This window comes from Pollicipes pollicipes, unplaced genomic scaffold (assembly GCF_011947565.3).
Source record: "Pollicipes pollicipes isolate AB1234 unplaced genomic scaffold, Ppol_2.1 Scaffold_3447;HRSCAF=4054_pilon_pilon_pilon, whole genome shotgun sequence".
Lineage (NCBI taxonomy): Eukaryota > Metazoa > Arthropoda > Thecostraca > Pollicipedomorpha > Pollicipedidae > Pollicipes > Pollicipes pollicipes.
Window position 1 is genome coordinate 16,373,680 of NW_023596297.1, and position 15,460 is coordinate 16,389,139.

At 50.4% G+C, this 15,460-nt stretch overlaps 1 protein-coding gene across 1 annotated transcript in view; it reads right to left on the bottom strand.

Moving 5' to 3' along the window:
* Positions 1-12,856, bottom strand: part of LOC119092203 (protein croquemort) — a 39,771-nt gene extending 26,915 nt beyond the window's left edge. Inside the window, exon 1 of the mRNA XM_037215180.1 lies at positions 12,739-12,856. Within this exon, the coding sequence (XP_037071075.1) occupies positions 12,739-12,776 (38 nt within the window). The 5' untranslated portion in view covers positions 12,777-12,856. The remainder of the gene's footprint in view (positions 1-12,738) is intronic.
* Positions 12,857-15,460: the final 2,604 nt, after the last annotated feature.

The following is a 15,460-nucleotide window of genomic DNA, read 5'->3' on the forward strand; positions in this document are numbered from 1 at the left end:
AGCCCTCTTAAGTTCTTAACTTTAGGGTTAACGCACTGCTAGCGCGGTCGGCAAAAAACCGGACCTTGGCAGCCAGCATTTCCTTTGGTTTTTATTCTCTTTTTGACGAAGTACCTTTCATTTAAGCTTCTTGTTTGCGGCACTCCTCTGCATTTTTGGTTCTCCTAAAGGGAGACTGCAGGCATGTAGCCTAACGGAACTATTGGGAAAATGTCCACTTCAGCGACTCGATCCAGCCAGAATGTTATGTTTTCAAGGCTCTCATATCACCGTGCTTGAGTTTTACCTCTGCTGTATGCACGATGCAAAGATGTTTCTACCTGTGCATCCCGCGCAGCGCCAGATAATAGCACGTTAGAGAAACCACAAGGATGAGAATTCAACCCCAGGCAATAGATTGATCTCACCCTCACCAACTGAAAAGATTACGTACAATATCTGCAACAACTGATTACACGTTCAATACAATTTTCACTAGCATAACGCGCAATTAGTCAAAAGCTGAGCTGCCCGCAGCAACAAAATATTTCACCCACAAAATATTTCACAAAATACTCCCACGCTGAGTCGACGTGTGCGGACAGTCAAACACCGTTCTGCACAAACCAGATCAGTCGGCTTTGGGGAGCTGATGGGCCGATGCTTTCGGACTGATCGGACTGATTTTGAGGACTGATGTCAGAGCTCAGCGGCCAGCCAGATCCGCAGCCAAATCAAGCTGCCCATATTAAGTACCGCCAGTAACCGGCCGGCAGAGGCCAACACCCCCTTCCCAAACCAGTTTGGAATATAAGACGCTGTAGCCGGAACCCAGAGGGATGGGATCGCCCACACTACGCGTGCCAGCATTGCTAGTTCAGTTTTCTACAAACCGCCAATGACTGCAAATGTATCGCTTTTATCCGTCACAACTGCCAAGCCTGACCACAGTCATCATCTTAGAGCAATTCTAGTCGCGAATTATATCAATAGCTCAAAATATTGCATCAACAAAACTTTGCCTGTAAAATTTTCATGAAAGGTGGACTTTCCAACGCACCGATCAGCCCCATTGGTTTCTATTGTCAACGAAGTATGATTCCATTAACTTAGTTTCGGGCATGCCCTACATAATGGCGAATGACAAACCACGTATCATCGAGAAGAGACCTCGTCCCACGTCGAACAAGGCGTCTTGCAGGCAAAACGTACAAGATGAATTACTGAAAAAAGTGAAGATTACATTAAGGTTGTTCGCAGTCACTGTCTTAGAGAGAAAAGGCATGACTACGTAAGTTGTTCAGTGCATTAGCGAGGAGCGTTATTCACGTAGATAAGACAGTAGTATTAGCCTTATTCCTCGGATAAAAACCAGGAGAGTGGAGATACAGTTGGGTTGATATTTCGGCAATATGCCTTTATGAAAACAATAGCACAAGTCACTTCGGCTATTGTTTCGATAAAGGCATGTTGCCGAAATATGAACCCAAGTATATCTCCATTCTCCTGGTTTTTCTCCGAGGAATAAGGCCAATACTACTGTCTTATCTATGAAAAGGACGTGACATCTGAGACAAAGGCAGGCCAAATCAGCAAAAATTTTCACAAGGCATATCTCATGCATGTTTAGAACTAACGAAGACGAGGAAACGCTGCCGCCCCCCCCCCCCCCCCGCCCTTAAAACGCATCTGCACAATTACTTATCTACTGACTATATGACTTGCTTGGTCGTGTAATCTCTACGACAGTATCGCATCGACGACTAAAAAACAGCTTTTCTCGGGCGAGTAGCATGCGGCTTTCTGTGCTGTTGTATCTCGGATCTTACCGGCTGGCCTTCGTGACCATTAACGTCGGGACGTGCAACCAGGAAGTGGGTCAGGGTCAGGTAAAGCACAGATGACAAAAAGCTTCCCTTGGCTTTTATTCTCATCTGCCTACAGCAGAGCAAAAGCTCGTTCAAGTCGCGATTCAAAACTGCATGTGAGCTCCAGACGTATGGATTTTACAGCTTTTGAGAAATGTGTTTGCTTCTGTTTTCTACCAGATGGCGCTGCGCGCCAGGCAAAAACACAAAGAATCAAACGTTTTGTAGGGACGGCTTAGGACTATTCGTTGCAAAACATAACTTGTTCTAATGTCCTGGTGTTGTTCTGGTGTACCACCGATGCATCTGTACCGTGCCACAATGAGACAAACCATGATTTCTCCCAACTCGTTCTGTCGTGCGACTGTTCTTGTCGATGACCAGCCCAAAATGAATTCTGTACAATCGCGTAAAGAAGCAGAAGATCTAGCAAAGCATAGTAGGAAAGCGTTCGATAACATCTACTGCACGTCAAACGGACATGATTGGACTCATGAACGCGAAATGTGACCGGATGATCTCGACAAAATCATTACTCATGACCTAGCAAAGGCAAGATTTTATATTTTCCAAAAACGTGCATAAGCTTTTGACAACTAAGTCCGTTAAATTGTCAGCATCATTTGTTGGTTCTTAAGTTATTACGAACAATCTGATGAGGCAATTTGCGGTCGGACAGTGACCTTTCCAAAGTCAACCCGGGTTGGCGGCATGCGGTGTATACGCTGGACTCTGATCGTTCCTATGTCACCATTAACGTTCAATCTGACTATGTCACCAGTTACACTCACTATGACTGTGCCACCATTTACAATCACTATGGCTATGCCACAATTTACGCTCACTATGACTATATCACCATTTACGCTATGACTCAGACCACGGTTTTATGCTCGGCTGAAAAAGAGCTATCATACGGAAGATGCTCTCCTCAGTTCACATCTTCAACTACTAAGGCTGTGGGCTGCTAACGTAATCAATGGACGGTATACAGAGCTAAATAAGACCGGACACACCAACCAGACCTCGACCAAACCGGACTGGAAAACAGAGATGACTGCGCCCTTGTCCGTAAATGGGAAGTATGCGCCCTTGTCAAGCGAGTAACCAACTACCTCATAAGGGGGTAGCCCTTCGGTGTGCAGACAGCCATACAGTAGCGACATCTGGCTGAAAACGATGGCCAATTCCGAGGGAGGAGCTAACAGCGGAAGCACCGCAACCTTAAGGCTGATCTGACCTGGAAGACCTCTTGACTGGTCTGATGTGACAAAGCAAAACCGCACCTTACTGGATTCTGTCGAAAACAGGCCATTCACCGATGTTTGTTTCGCAGCTCAAGCTAAATAATTAACTCGATAGCGAAGGGGAGTCACGAGTACGAGTCACCGCCGCCACTAACAACGGGAGTCGAAACGGCTCCCGCCCGGCGACGGTTAACGGCGCGACCCTCTGATCAGCGATACAGCAAATCTGCATGCCCGACAGGTCAAGGCAGCTGTCGGCTATGCACAACCAAGCCGTGTATCGCGCAACCGTGGGTACGTCCCAGAGCGAACAAACACATCCATTGGCGCTAACATCCAATGCTGTATTGATAACAGCGTGCTAAGTTGTGAAAGCAAGCACAACAGAACGCGACCAGCATAAGAAAAACACGTTGCTTCAGTGGGGCCTGAATCTCGCCCAGTTGAAGGAACAAAAGTTCGTGGACGTAAGCAATCCCGCCAAGACAACACCAGTTCACATTTCATGTCTCCCAGACATAGGGCCTCAGTGTGCGGGATCAACTAGTCTGCCATGGACAGCTGATGGCTTATCTAGGTTCCACCCAGGCTGGCACATCCATTCAGGGGGAGGGACAGGAGCAATCAGAATGTCTCCCCGATTTCAATTTAAGCATCGTGGAATAAAACCTTACATCAGCCTTGATTCGTGCAGAAGACCCAGCCTTTTGACGCTCGTCTGCTCTACGCGTCATCCAAGCAGCCGAGGTCAAATTCATTGTAGTTATTCAGTCCGTTTGCGTCGACACATGGCACAAGGACCGCTCCAGACGGTTACTCAGGGGGCCAGCGAAGTACCGCGACGTTCTTCAGCCCACTTCGTGAAGTTGCATCACAAAGCTCAACAATGTTCACGAATGAACCGCCATGCTGCCCGCGAGTATCAGTACCCAGTTCACATGCGCTGAAGCACCCAATGCCTCTGGACGACGACCACAGCCGCCACAGCTGGCAGGCATGTGTCGTGATCCGCAAGGCTGAGACACTGGGGAAATGACCCATTCCAAGGCCTTGTTGTTTGTCGGTTAGTCGCATCGCAGCCGTAGCCGCTGGGCTGCCGGCAGCTGCAGCGCGCCGCACGCCGATCCGTTCCAGCACCCAGCACTAACTATCCCACAGCGTGCCGGCGACGCGCACAACAGGCGTCCTCCCCCGTGCAGACGCTGCGATTCGGAATGGCGTGCACAGCGTCTGTTTGTTGCGCCAGTATACTTCAAGCTCTCCGTTCTGGGACGGGCTTGGTGGGACCTAGTTAACACATTGTTACGGGCGTGGGCCCCTTCAAGTCCTCTTGCGCCGGCTATGCTTGCTGCGCGGCCCATGCGGCGTAGTGGCATGTCGCAAAGGCATTCCTCCCAAGCGCACATTCACTCGATGCGGCCTGGCCTGAAATCTCTGCACTGAAGACGAGGCCAAGGACATTGGGCGGTGATCGTGCTTTATGAGTAAATGGGTCATACGTGTGTATATACCCTGCGCCATCCGATGAACTGAGCATTAGCCGCATGATAATGCGCAACAGTTTGCTTTCAGCAGCAATCCCTCATTTTTGAAACGTTTCTAGGCCTCTGAGTACTACGCATACTGCAATCAACCGATAAAAAGTACTGATGCATGCGACGATGCGTGCAACGTTTAAGGGCATCCGTAAAGCATGATATCACCCAAGATGACGCACATACATGGCTTGCAGCTTGACGCTTACGGCAAGCACGCTGCAGGCACTCAGGATGGCCACAATTAGTCTTATGTGGCTGCATATGCCACCAACATTACGACATGACGTATTGCTGGTGTCAAGCCAAGATTATCATTGTGTTGGAGGTATCAGATCGTTTCAGGGTCTTGTTTTCCACTTGCATAAAACATGAACTCAAAATTGTTAATAATAGAGAGCTAAACATCAGTTTTGTTTTAAGATCATACGTGAGTAGCATGCCATGACTTCAAAACCGTTATTCCCACCTTTGCACGTTATCCCGTTGAAAGCATGATTGCGCGGCACGGATCGCACATGTGTGATCCATCATCCGCGCATATATGTGACTATTATGTGATGTGGTTTACAGTGTGACTTCAAAGCAGTTATTCCAACGATCATTCCCCAGGCGGGAGGGGGCAGTCACAATCAAGCCCTTGTTTCTTCCCGCACAGCAAAGTGAGCCGGGCGGGCTGATTCCAGCAAGCCGGCCCGGCAAACCGAAGACGAGCACGAACAGCGTGAGACGAAATGCTTGCCGACATGGTCTCCTAAAGAGCGCAAAGCCACGCTGATATTACGTGGAGCGGCCGCCGCGCGGTGCCCCACACGGTGAGGTGGCAAAGGTGACGTCACACGCCACACGGGTGTCCATCCCCAACAGCTGGTGCCCGACGACGTGGCCTGCGGGGTGAGACCCTAACTCTCCCACAGTTGGGCGGAAACCGAGTTTAAGATAACAATGTCATGGCGTCAAAAGGTTTCGAGAAGGCCTTGCCGCTAATCATAATTTTTAAATACACGGGCTAAAGCGTAGTCTTGACAGAGAAGGCAGACATGAGTACGCTTCGGGCTCTTAATTCAGGCCGCGGGTGGTTTTTGGTGTTTGGTCTCGCGGCCCCACTCGGTCCGAGCCTGCCCATCGCTCGCTCCCCCGCCCCATTACAGGGCAGAATACAGATACAGGATACAGGGCAGAACACGGGACACAGTCACGACCGGCAAAAAACGGCAGGGGGCGTCACAAGACGTGGCCGAGGGCTGGCGAAACGTGCAGCCAAAAGTGCTTACATGCGTGACTAATTCTAGAAAAGAGCACTCGTTCGGTGTCATCGAAGAAAGTGCCATGGAACTGCGCAAGCCACCTCTACTCAGCAACAGGCACTAGTCATTGTGATTCATGCCGCCCCAGAACGGCCCTATCCACGTGTACGGAACTTGTGTGTCTGCACAAGACGCAGCCAAGCTACGCCCCTCGCTCAAGGTTAATGGCTGCGGTGACAAACGCGTGCAAACACAGCTCGAGGCGATCCCGGAACATTCGCGGTCGCCGAAAGCAGCGCACACATCCGGTGATTTCAACCGGCTCTGACAAGCTCGATTCCCGGCTCCGTTTCCATCGCGTCACACGGGAACGTTCGCCACTGCAACACACAGCGCCCCCGCATACGTGAGTGGAATCGGTATGCAGACAGGCTCGCGAAAGTGAAGCCGACAGAGCGTTGTTTGCCATCGCGGTGCGATTTCCAGCCGCGGCCGGGAGTAACTCCCAAGTTTGCGGCACGCACCGCGAGCGTTTCTTCTTCCACGAAATGGACCCTGGTGAGGCATTCACTCAAGCCGTTGGTGCTACCTTTACATTATGGAAAAGCGAAACAGTGGGATGGGCATTGGGAAGCATGATTATTTCCGAGTTCTTCTGCTGAGTTATCAACCCTCAATATGCCCTAAAAATATACACCTATATATACCTATGTCTTTCTGTCTTACATCAAGATAGAGAGCTATGACCACGCGAGATATATGTGTGTGACTCGAAGACACACTGCGGATACTCGACTCCAAGTGTTCCAGAGACTACATACGTACGGAAATGATTACCTTCGTGATTTGAACTACCTCAGTGGAAATCCACGGTCATTTTCTTTTCTTTCTGAGACATATCTTGCAAGAGCACCCCAAAAGTGAACACGCCCGTTCTTACTGATGCTGATGCTCACATAAAATCTTAGAGCGTTTTCACTATCATTTGTCAACTCAGATTTCAATTTCAGACAATGACATGCTTGCCCATTTTGAAAACAAAACATTCGGTTTTCGTTCAGAGAACAATGACTTATTGGCTCTTCTGTTGAGCACCGTTCAAAGAACATGAACATAAGCATTCAATGCGGGTGTTGTAAAAAAAAACAAATAGCAGTGAGCGACGTTAGTCAGCAGCCTCTCTATGATCGATGTCCGGGGTTACCGCATTGGCTATGAGAGGAATCGGCCCCGTGCCTCTCTCCATGTGCACATGTGACCACGACTCACAAGAAACGCCTGTGTCCATGGTCCCCACTATAGCAGCGACCAATCCACAATCCCACCATCGTTTCGTTCATGTCGTGCACGTTCCCTCGGAAATCTACAGCCGTAACGGATTGCACACTGCGCGTGCACCGGTGAAAGCGGTGCGTGTGCGTGGCGTCGGTGAAAGCCGCCACCGGCCGAGAAACCGTTAAGACGTTCCCGAGCGGTGACGTTCCCCGTGCCAGCGCACCACGCGGCGCCTAGCAGCCGGAGCGGGAAGACTCTCTTAACCACTCGGCGCGCTGCCTCGCGTCACATCGGGGCCAGCCCGGCGCGCCGCTGCCCACACAGCCCAACCGACTCAGCCGCGGTCAAGTGTTGACCCGACGCGCTCCGTTGAGAGCCTACGGCAGCACTCGGTTTAGGAGGCCGGAGGCAGACGCAGTGCCAAGCGTGACGGCGCACCCCCTCGGTGTGACGACCCGCCCGTCCGGCGCACACGTCGCGGACGCGTCTGCTGACCATGGACATGTGCGTGTCGAGTGCGCGCCGGGCCCGTGTTGGCGCGCCGGGCCCGTGTTGTCTGCGCGGTGCATGTTCCGGACGAGCCTCGTGTCTCGCTGGGACAAGCGGTCCGTCGCCCGCGCTCCCGCGCTCCGCTACCTCTGCCAGAGCCGCACTGCGGCACTGTGGGCCCGAGCTAACAGCGAAGGTAAAAAAAACAGGGTGGCGAGAAGAGCCAAACGTACACTTGCAGCCAACTGGCGGTGAGGTGCAACGAACCAAGAAAGACCGCGCACAGGCTCATGCCGACAACGAGCGCAACAACCCGTAAAATGGCGTCCCTCAGACATGCACTGAACAGAATTAAGAAGCCATGCATTATACACGACCCCTGCAGCGACACCGAGCCATATGGCCTCCGCCTGTCCAGACAGCCTCAGTTCGATCCGCCAATCCCCCAGACAAGGCGACCGTTAGGATAATGGAGTAGGATCACGCAATCTATTTCGGCAGTCACGCGTCACAACCCAGCTAGCTCCAAGCCCTGATCACGTGAAATTAGCGCGCTAAAGTTGTGATGTGAAATGGTGCAAACTATTTGTCAGAGGCGAGTCACAGATCTGCAGACAGCCAGTAGACAATACAAGTGAGCACACCCGAACAAAACTGGCAGCTTCCCTACTGTTCAAGAAACTCGCCCCTGACAGCAAAGCGATTGGCGCTGCCATTCCAGAGCATTTGTTTTACCCTGACCAGCACATGCCAAATTAATCAAGGCCACTGACGGGACGTGGGGCGTGGTGTCAAGTGATGTCAGATTCGACCGATTTCAAAGTGCCGTCAACCCGAAAGTGCGGTTCTGCTCGGGCACACTCAATCGTTCGGGGAGGGGGGGGGGGGGGGCGTTCCTATTTGTGTCCTGGGTACTTCCTACTTGAGTGGAGGGCCCTACGCATTTGTTGGGGCCCCATGTGTTCGGCTCCTCGGTTTCATTGCATTGTTTGGGGGCCCTGTTTATTGGGTCTTGGTGCTTGAATTTAGGGCCCTACACCCCTGTCGGGAGCCGTACGATAATCTGCTTCGGTACGCTCCATGTTTCGGGGGCTCTCCGCACGGGGTTTTGGGAATTTCCTATTTGAATGGAGGGCCCTATACTCTTGTCGGGCCGCTTCTGATAAGCTGCTCGGGCGCATTCCATCGTTCGGGGAACATTTATACTGGGTCTTGAGTGTTTCCTATTTGAATAGAGGGCCCAACGCTGTTGTTGGGAACACTATCTGTTGACATGCTCGGGCACATTCGATCATTCGGGGGCACTCTACACTGGGTCTTAGGTACTTCCTACTTGAATGGAGGACCGTACGCTCTTGACGGGGGCCCTATATGTTAACCTGCTCAGGTACACTCGATCGTTCGGGAGTCCTCCACAATGTGTAGCCAGCATTTCTCGTTTGAATGGAGGGTCCTACGCTCTTGTCGGGGGCCCCGCCTGCTAACCTGCTCAGGCACGCTCGATGGTCCCGGGACATTCATGCAGTGTTTGGGTATTCTTATCTGAATGGATAACCTTATGTTCTTGGCGGGCCCAATCTTTTAAGCTGCTCGAGCCGGTCGCGGAGACAGACGGATGGGAGAAAGGCACGGTACCCCTATAGACCATACCGAGGGGACCTATAGGCTACGAAGGGGCCCATAACCGGCCGAACGGACGCCGTTTTCTAACAAAACAAAAACACAACAAAATGTGACGTCCTTGGGCCTATAGACGGCCAAGAACGGTTGCTAGCACAAGTAATGAGTTCATAAGCAGACAGAGTTAACCCTTCGCTGATTGAAAAGGTGTGGATTGGGGAAATTTGGAGGCTCTTAGCGCTGTCCAGAGGCATTGCACTGTTGCCCGGGCCCTATATGTCCACCTGCCGAGTCAAGTTGATCGCTAATGAGCTTTCCATGTCGCCCTTGATCTCTTTGGATTTTCTCGTAGGGCCCAACGCTGCTGCTGGGACGCTACTGCCTCCATGCCTGGGCACTCTTGATCGATCAGGTTTTCACCCACGGACTCTTTCCATTTGCCCGAAAGGTTCCATCCGGTTTTTCCGGAGCCCCATGTGCCAGGGTACACTCAGTTGTTCAGGGGCCCCTCATATTATTTCCGGGTTCTTCCACTTCCTCGGAGGGCTTTGTGCTGTTGCCCGGGCTCATTAAAGGTAGGGCGCCAAGACAATCGATGCTTAGGGACCTTGATCGAGGGCTCTTTTTCTTTGATCTCCTTTGCGTAGGACTCTTCACTCCTACTGAGGCTCTTTATGTTAACCTGCCCGGGCATTCTTAATCGCACAGGGGTATTAATTCACGGTCTTGGGGCATTTCCCTTTGTTCAGACGGTCCTGTGCTCTGGCCTGCACCTTCATATGTCAGTCTGCCGGGGCACTACCGATCATTAATGGGTCAGCCACGTTGGTCTTGAATTATTTTCGCTTGCTATGAGGACTTTTTACTTGTTGACAGCAGCCACTTTTTTGCCTCCTGAGGCACCCATGATCGCACAGGTTACGTTACTATTGGTCTTGGTTCTTGGTCTTGGTCTTGGTCAGGTTACGTCACTACTTCACTGGCATTGGTTCCATGGCCTTAGAGCAGCAGTGGGATATGCGCCGATAAATTCTTACGCAAATTTGTCGAACGTACTTTTACGTGCCGCCGACGTCGTATGTCATTTCCATTCACCATCGAGTGTGTACCACTTATTATATTTGCACATCACTCTCCTCCCAAATTTTGAATGCTAGGATATTTTGTACTCCTTTATAACGAAGGAAAAAATCTGCATTAGCCATCATCACCAGCTGATTACATCACCCAGCGGGCCAGCGGTCATTAAGCTAGGAATTAAGTCCGTGCTTGGTTTTGATAGTATTTAGCGGCCAACTTGAGCTTATTTTGCATGTTTTTAGGAAACCCTTAGACCCAAAATCACAGGCTTTAACATGAGCTGTAGAAAATGAATGAGCTCCATGCATGTGCATACATAGCACGCCTAGCTTTATAAGGCTGCGCGCAGTGGCATGAGCTCCCGTATCTTATACACAACCACACCCACACCCACACACACACATATATATATATATATATATATATATATATATATATATATATGTACATATAGTGCATATATCATAGTGCATATATATATATATATATATATATATATATATATATATATGCACTATTCATCTTAAAACTTCATGGCCGGAATGCAAAGATGTTTTATAGATGAAGCTCCAAACTCTAAGGGCCACAAAGCTGCGTGCCCTCCCCCCCTAGATTAAGTCCCGGATCCAACCGCACACTCCCCTAAGTTACTGTTGAGACCGAACGTATTGTTTTCCCCACTCACAGATATTGTTGCGTGCCGACAAAAATTGCTAAAAATGACCGTTGCTGCCTCCTAGCACGCACAAAAGGTCATGCTTGAACACGACGTCAGATTTTGCTCCTCACAGCAAGCCTGGCCAGGAAAATATCGCCTGTCGTAAGCCACAGTCGCATTATCTGAACAAGCACACTTCTTCTGGCACTAAGAACTGAAGGTCATACAAATACGGAAAATGACATACAAACAGTGGACTGATTCGATATTGCAAACGCAAAACCAATTGGGGCCAAATTATCCGCAACAATGTTATCCAACTGTATGCGAGCACAGCAATTCTTTCACAGTTACGAAGCGGCACCTGCGGTCTTCGCCTGCTTATCTGGGCCGACTGTTAATTACAATGTTAAGATGACGGTGGATGTGTTTGTAATACTGTTTATTTAGTGGTCGGGCTTTTAATAAAGTTTATATGACGGTCAGGCTGATCAATTAAATACGTGATAGAGGCCGCGAATGCCACTTCCAGTGTTATTCATCTTCTGAAAACTCCGGTTTCAGTCGGCCTAATTGACAGCTGTTTGTTGCTGCAGCTAGTTACCCACAGACTGCTCCCTCTGCCGTGTTTCCAAGGCGGCGCACTGGAATTCTGTTTGCGTATTGGAAGGCCATATGGCTGTCATTATATACAACACATGCTATAGGTGAGATGGGCACACGGCGGTATGGGACCTGTTCGTCCTCAGGTCACGCACGGAGATGGGAAGGATGCGCTGGTGCGGCCTGACAATCAGTCTAACCATCAGTCAGTCAGTCAGTCGGTATAATGACCTTCCCTGGTGACCTGACACACGTTCCTGCTGCCAGGTTTGGTCGTGTATGCTGAACCGGCTGCGGAGCTGACAACGCCTGCTGCGTCAAACCCCATCCCCACCACAAAATGGTTCGATTCATGCATACGTTCTCAAACGTGTGTACTTAGTGCATGCGCATTTGTAGCCACCGACACCCTGTCGTTGATGCTCTGACGATGGACTTGTGTGCCAGGGCACATTTCAAAGCACATTTGAATTGTTATGGGCTATACCTTCAGATTGTGGCCTAGAAATGCTTCAGAAATGGCTAGAAATGCCTAGCGGCTGTCATTTTTCCTTAACTTGACGTTCGGATGTCCTATGTGTTTTTAACTTAACGCTTGGGTGACCTGTGTTCTTCTACTTAACGTTTGGGTGTCCTATGTGTTTTTTAACTTAACATTTCGTTATCCTATGTGTCCTGCCTACGTTCCGCATATGGCCATTGCTCATTCATTAAAGCACAACCGTCAACGACATTGCTCACAATACTGAGAACGTAATTCATCTTTGGCCGCAGAATTATATGAAGTTTTGACGGTAATGGTTGGACATGTGCGGTAAGCCACACTTAATTCTCCATGTCTCCAGATCATGCTATAAGCTCCGAACCATTCTCTCTGAACACATCACTCTAGAACTTGTAAAACTGACTGATTGCGACACGAAACAGATGGGTTATGATTTCTGCACCATAATTTTGGAAGGTGCGTGATACATTGAAATGCATGACGTCTTAATTCACCATATGCCCCCAAAAATCGTACGAAAGCTCTTGCTGTCACCGAATCGGTCAACATCGGTTTTCCATTGACCTCGAATTTTGGGCGTCCGCCTGACGTCATTGTGATACCGCACCTGCCCCAGACCACACGAGCTTTACCAATTGCTGGTGGTGCCGTCCCGCTTCTGGGCGACCATGTCACAGCGCCGCGTGACGGCGTCAGCCCGTTCTCGTCGGCACGACGCAGCACTCCGCGCGGGTGGACAGGCGGGGCGCGGCACTTCCGTGTCCGACCGGACAGCAGCACTCCGACGGTCGGCGGCACCACTCTGCACCGGCGGCGGCGGCGGCGGCGGCGGCGGCGGCGGCGGCGGCGGCGGCGGCGGAGGCGGAGGTGGCGGCGCTGCACGCGGGGCGGCGGCGGACGGCTCACTGGCTGTCGTCAGCGAAGCACCGCCGCACCGCGCGATCCTGTTAGCGCCCGGGGCGGCGCAGCCTCGGACGGCGAGTGACCTCGTCCGGCACGTGCCGGGTCGGCGTCCGCTCCACCGGTGGGAGCAGGTCGCCGTCGTCGCCGGCAACGCGCGATAAGATCAAGCATCGCATGTTAAGGAGATGGGAGCGAGCTGCGGTTTTTCAAATTCGACTTTCTCCGGTCTGTTCTCACGACCGTCATCGCGCTGCAGATCTTAAGATACAGTAATTAATTGAAGAATGTGGTACGGCAGGTGTGGTAGAGGCCGCACCAGCTCCAAAGTCGGTGCGACGCGGCCATACCGACTTGCAGCGCCAAGTAAAATGACGCAAAGTTGACACGAGTTCCACGGTCACAGACAAGCCAAACTGTGCATCATGCATAAAACACTCCTGGATTCCATTCTTTGGTCTCGCCAATTGCATGTGATAGCTCATTGCCATCATTATTGCCATCACCACCATCGCCTCCTGGACCAAAAGTAAAACCTGTCAAGAGGCCAAACAGCTTTTACAAGCGAATTGATTCCATAACGACCGACCACCACGAAATAACGTTAATCAGGGTTGGATCAGGAAATGTCTGTGCCGACCAGACTTGTCTTCAAACCAAACTTTATTAGTCGGCTCAGGGCTGACTCACAGATTTTGGGATCCGATTCAGCCCACGACTTACAGCTGTTCCACATATTTCAAATTGACTCAATTTCAGATTCATTGCTTGCATCGAGTTATTTGACTCATGACTCACGGCTTATAAACCAAAGATCCAGCTATATACACACCCGTACATCAGCCCGTACTAGTCGTGCCGTCAGATATGGAGTCAGATATGCCAACAATCTAACATCGTTTGCAGTTCTTGCAAAATCGACAGCCTGGCACGGGTTACAAACACAATATGACCTTGTTTATGTACCTGAAGTTAACAAGTATTACCAATCACCATTGAGTTTCTCAAAACCTCAAAAATAAGCCCAGCAAAAATACACCTCACACGACCCACGTTTTCCACTCAACAAAAAAATGAACTGAACTGAACCGAACCCCGAGCAACTCAGCAGGGATAGGCTGACCTAGACGCCGACCGTCGTTTCCAACAGGATGCCTTAAACTCATCTCGTCAGGCTACTCTGATGAGATGGGTCAGGAGCCAAAACAGGTTTCCGCGCTGCGTAGAGGCTAGAGCTGCGCGCCACATAATCCACATTGCAAGACGACTTAAGCTGGAAGCAAACTTCTCAGAAGTTGCATGCTGGGTGGAGGTAGTTATTGATTACATCTCTGGGAGGTCATGTGCGACATACAATGCACATATGGGGCAAGACGACCTTGTTGTTAATTTCATATAGCCTTAGCAAAAGCATGCTTAGAGCATTTTCAGTAATAGTGAACGAGGTGTCAGGTGTGGATTACTTAATTGCATGGCAATTAACAATGAAAAATATTACTATTACTTTTTTCTTACAAGTGGCAGACAAACTTCCACCGATTTCAGGGCAGGAGATATGAATGTACGATGTCTGTATCATGCAATATCCTCTGGTTCCTAGCTGAGATTTGACAATCTTCTGTCACCTGTCTTCAAACTGTCACCTCAGGTCCAGTCATATCGATGACGGGCCTCCTACCAACGTATTAACGGGGCCTCCTACCAACGTATTAACGGAGCCTCCTACCCACGTATTAGTCCGCTAAGTTGGTTTTACAAAAACAAAAAAATATTGACGTAAGCCCGTAAACCCGTTACAAAAACAAGCCAGTACGCAACCCTAAGATGAGTTATCCCTGTCATAGTGTAACACCGATGCAAGCACTCGTATCGGGTGAAAGAAGGGGACCACTGGTCTCCGAGTGCTCCTGTCCCGCTCATCCGGCGCTCACGTCCTGGCTGGCCCTGACCGGGCTTTGTTTGCGCCCACTGGCTAACGACGAATGCATCCACACGTGCCATCTGAAGGTGACTGCGTACATGTATGCACACAAACATGCCTGCATACATACATGCATGTATACATTCAGAAGAAAACACTGTGCGGGGTGTCAGTCCCGAAGTGGCGGGGCGACAGGCAGACGCAGTTCACGCTGCGCTTCAAGCTTGCTGGTTGGCGTGGTCAGCGAACGTGGCTTCATAACAACGCTTTCAAAGACATGAATACGTGCCTTTTTAAGAAAAGACACCCGAAGAACAGAATGACGGCTTGATATATCGTCATCCCTCACCAGCTTCAACTTTATTATGACATTGTGTGGCGAACATCCGGTCTGCTCTATTGGAACGCACTGGTTGTCGCATGCGCCGTCGTCTCTGGGCGCGCATCTGATCGAGGTCAGAACTCCGGGCAAGCATGCACCGAGAGTTAGCGACGTGTCGGCCGAGTATACCGGGCAGCACGGACAAACGTCA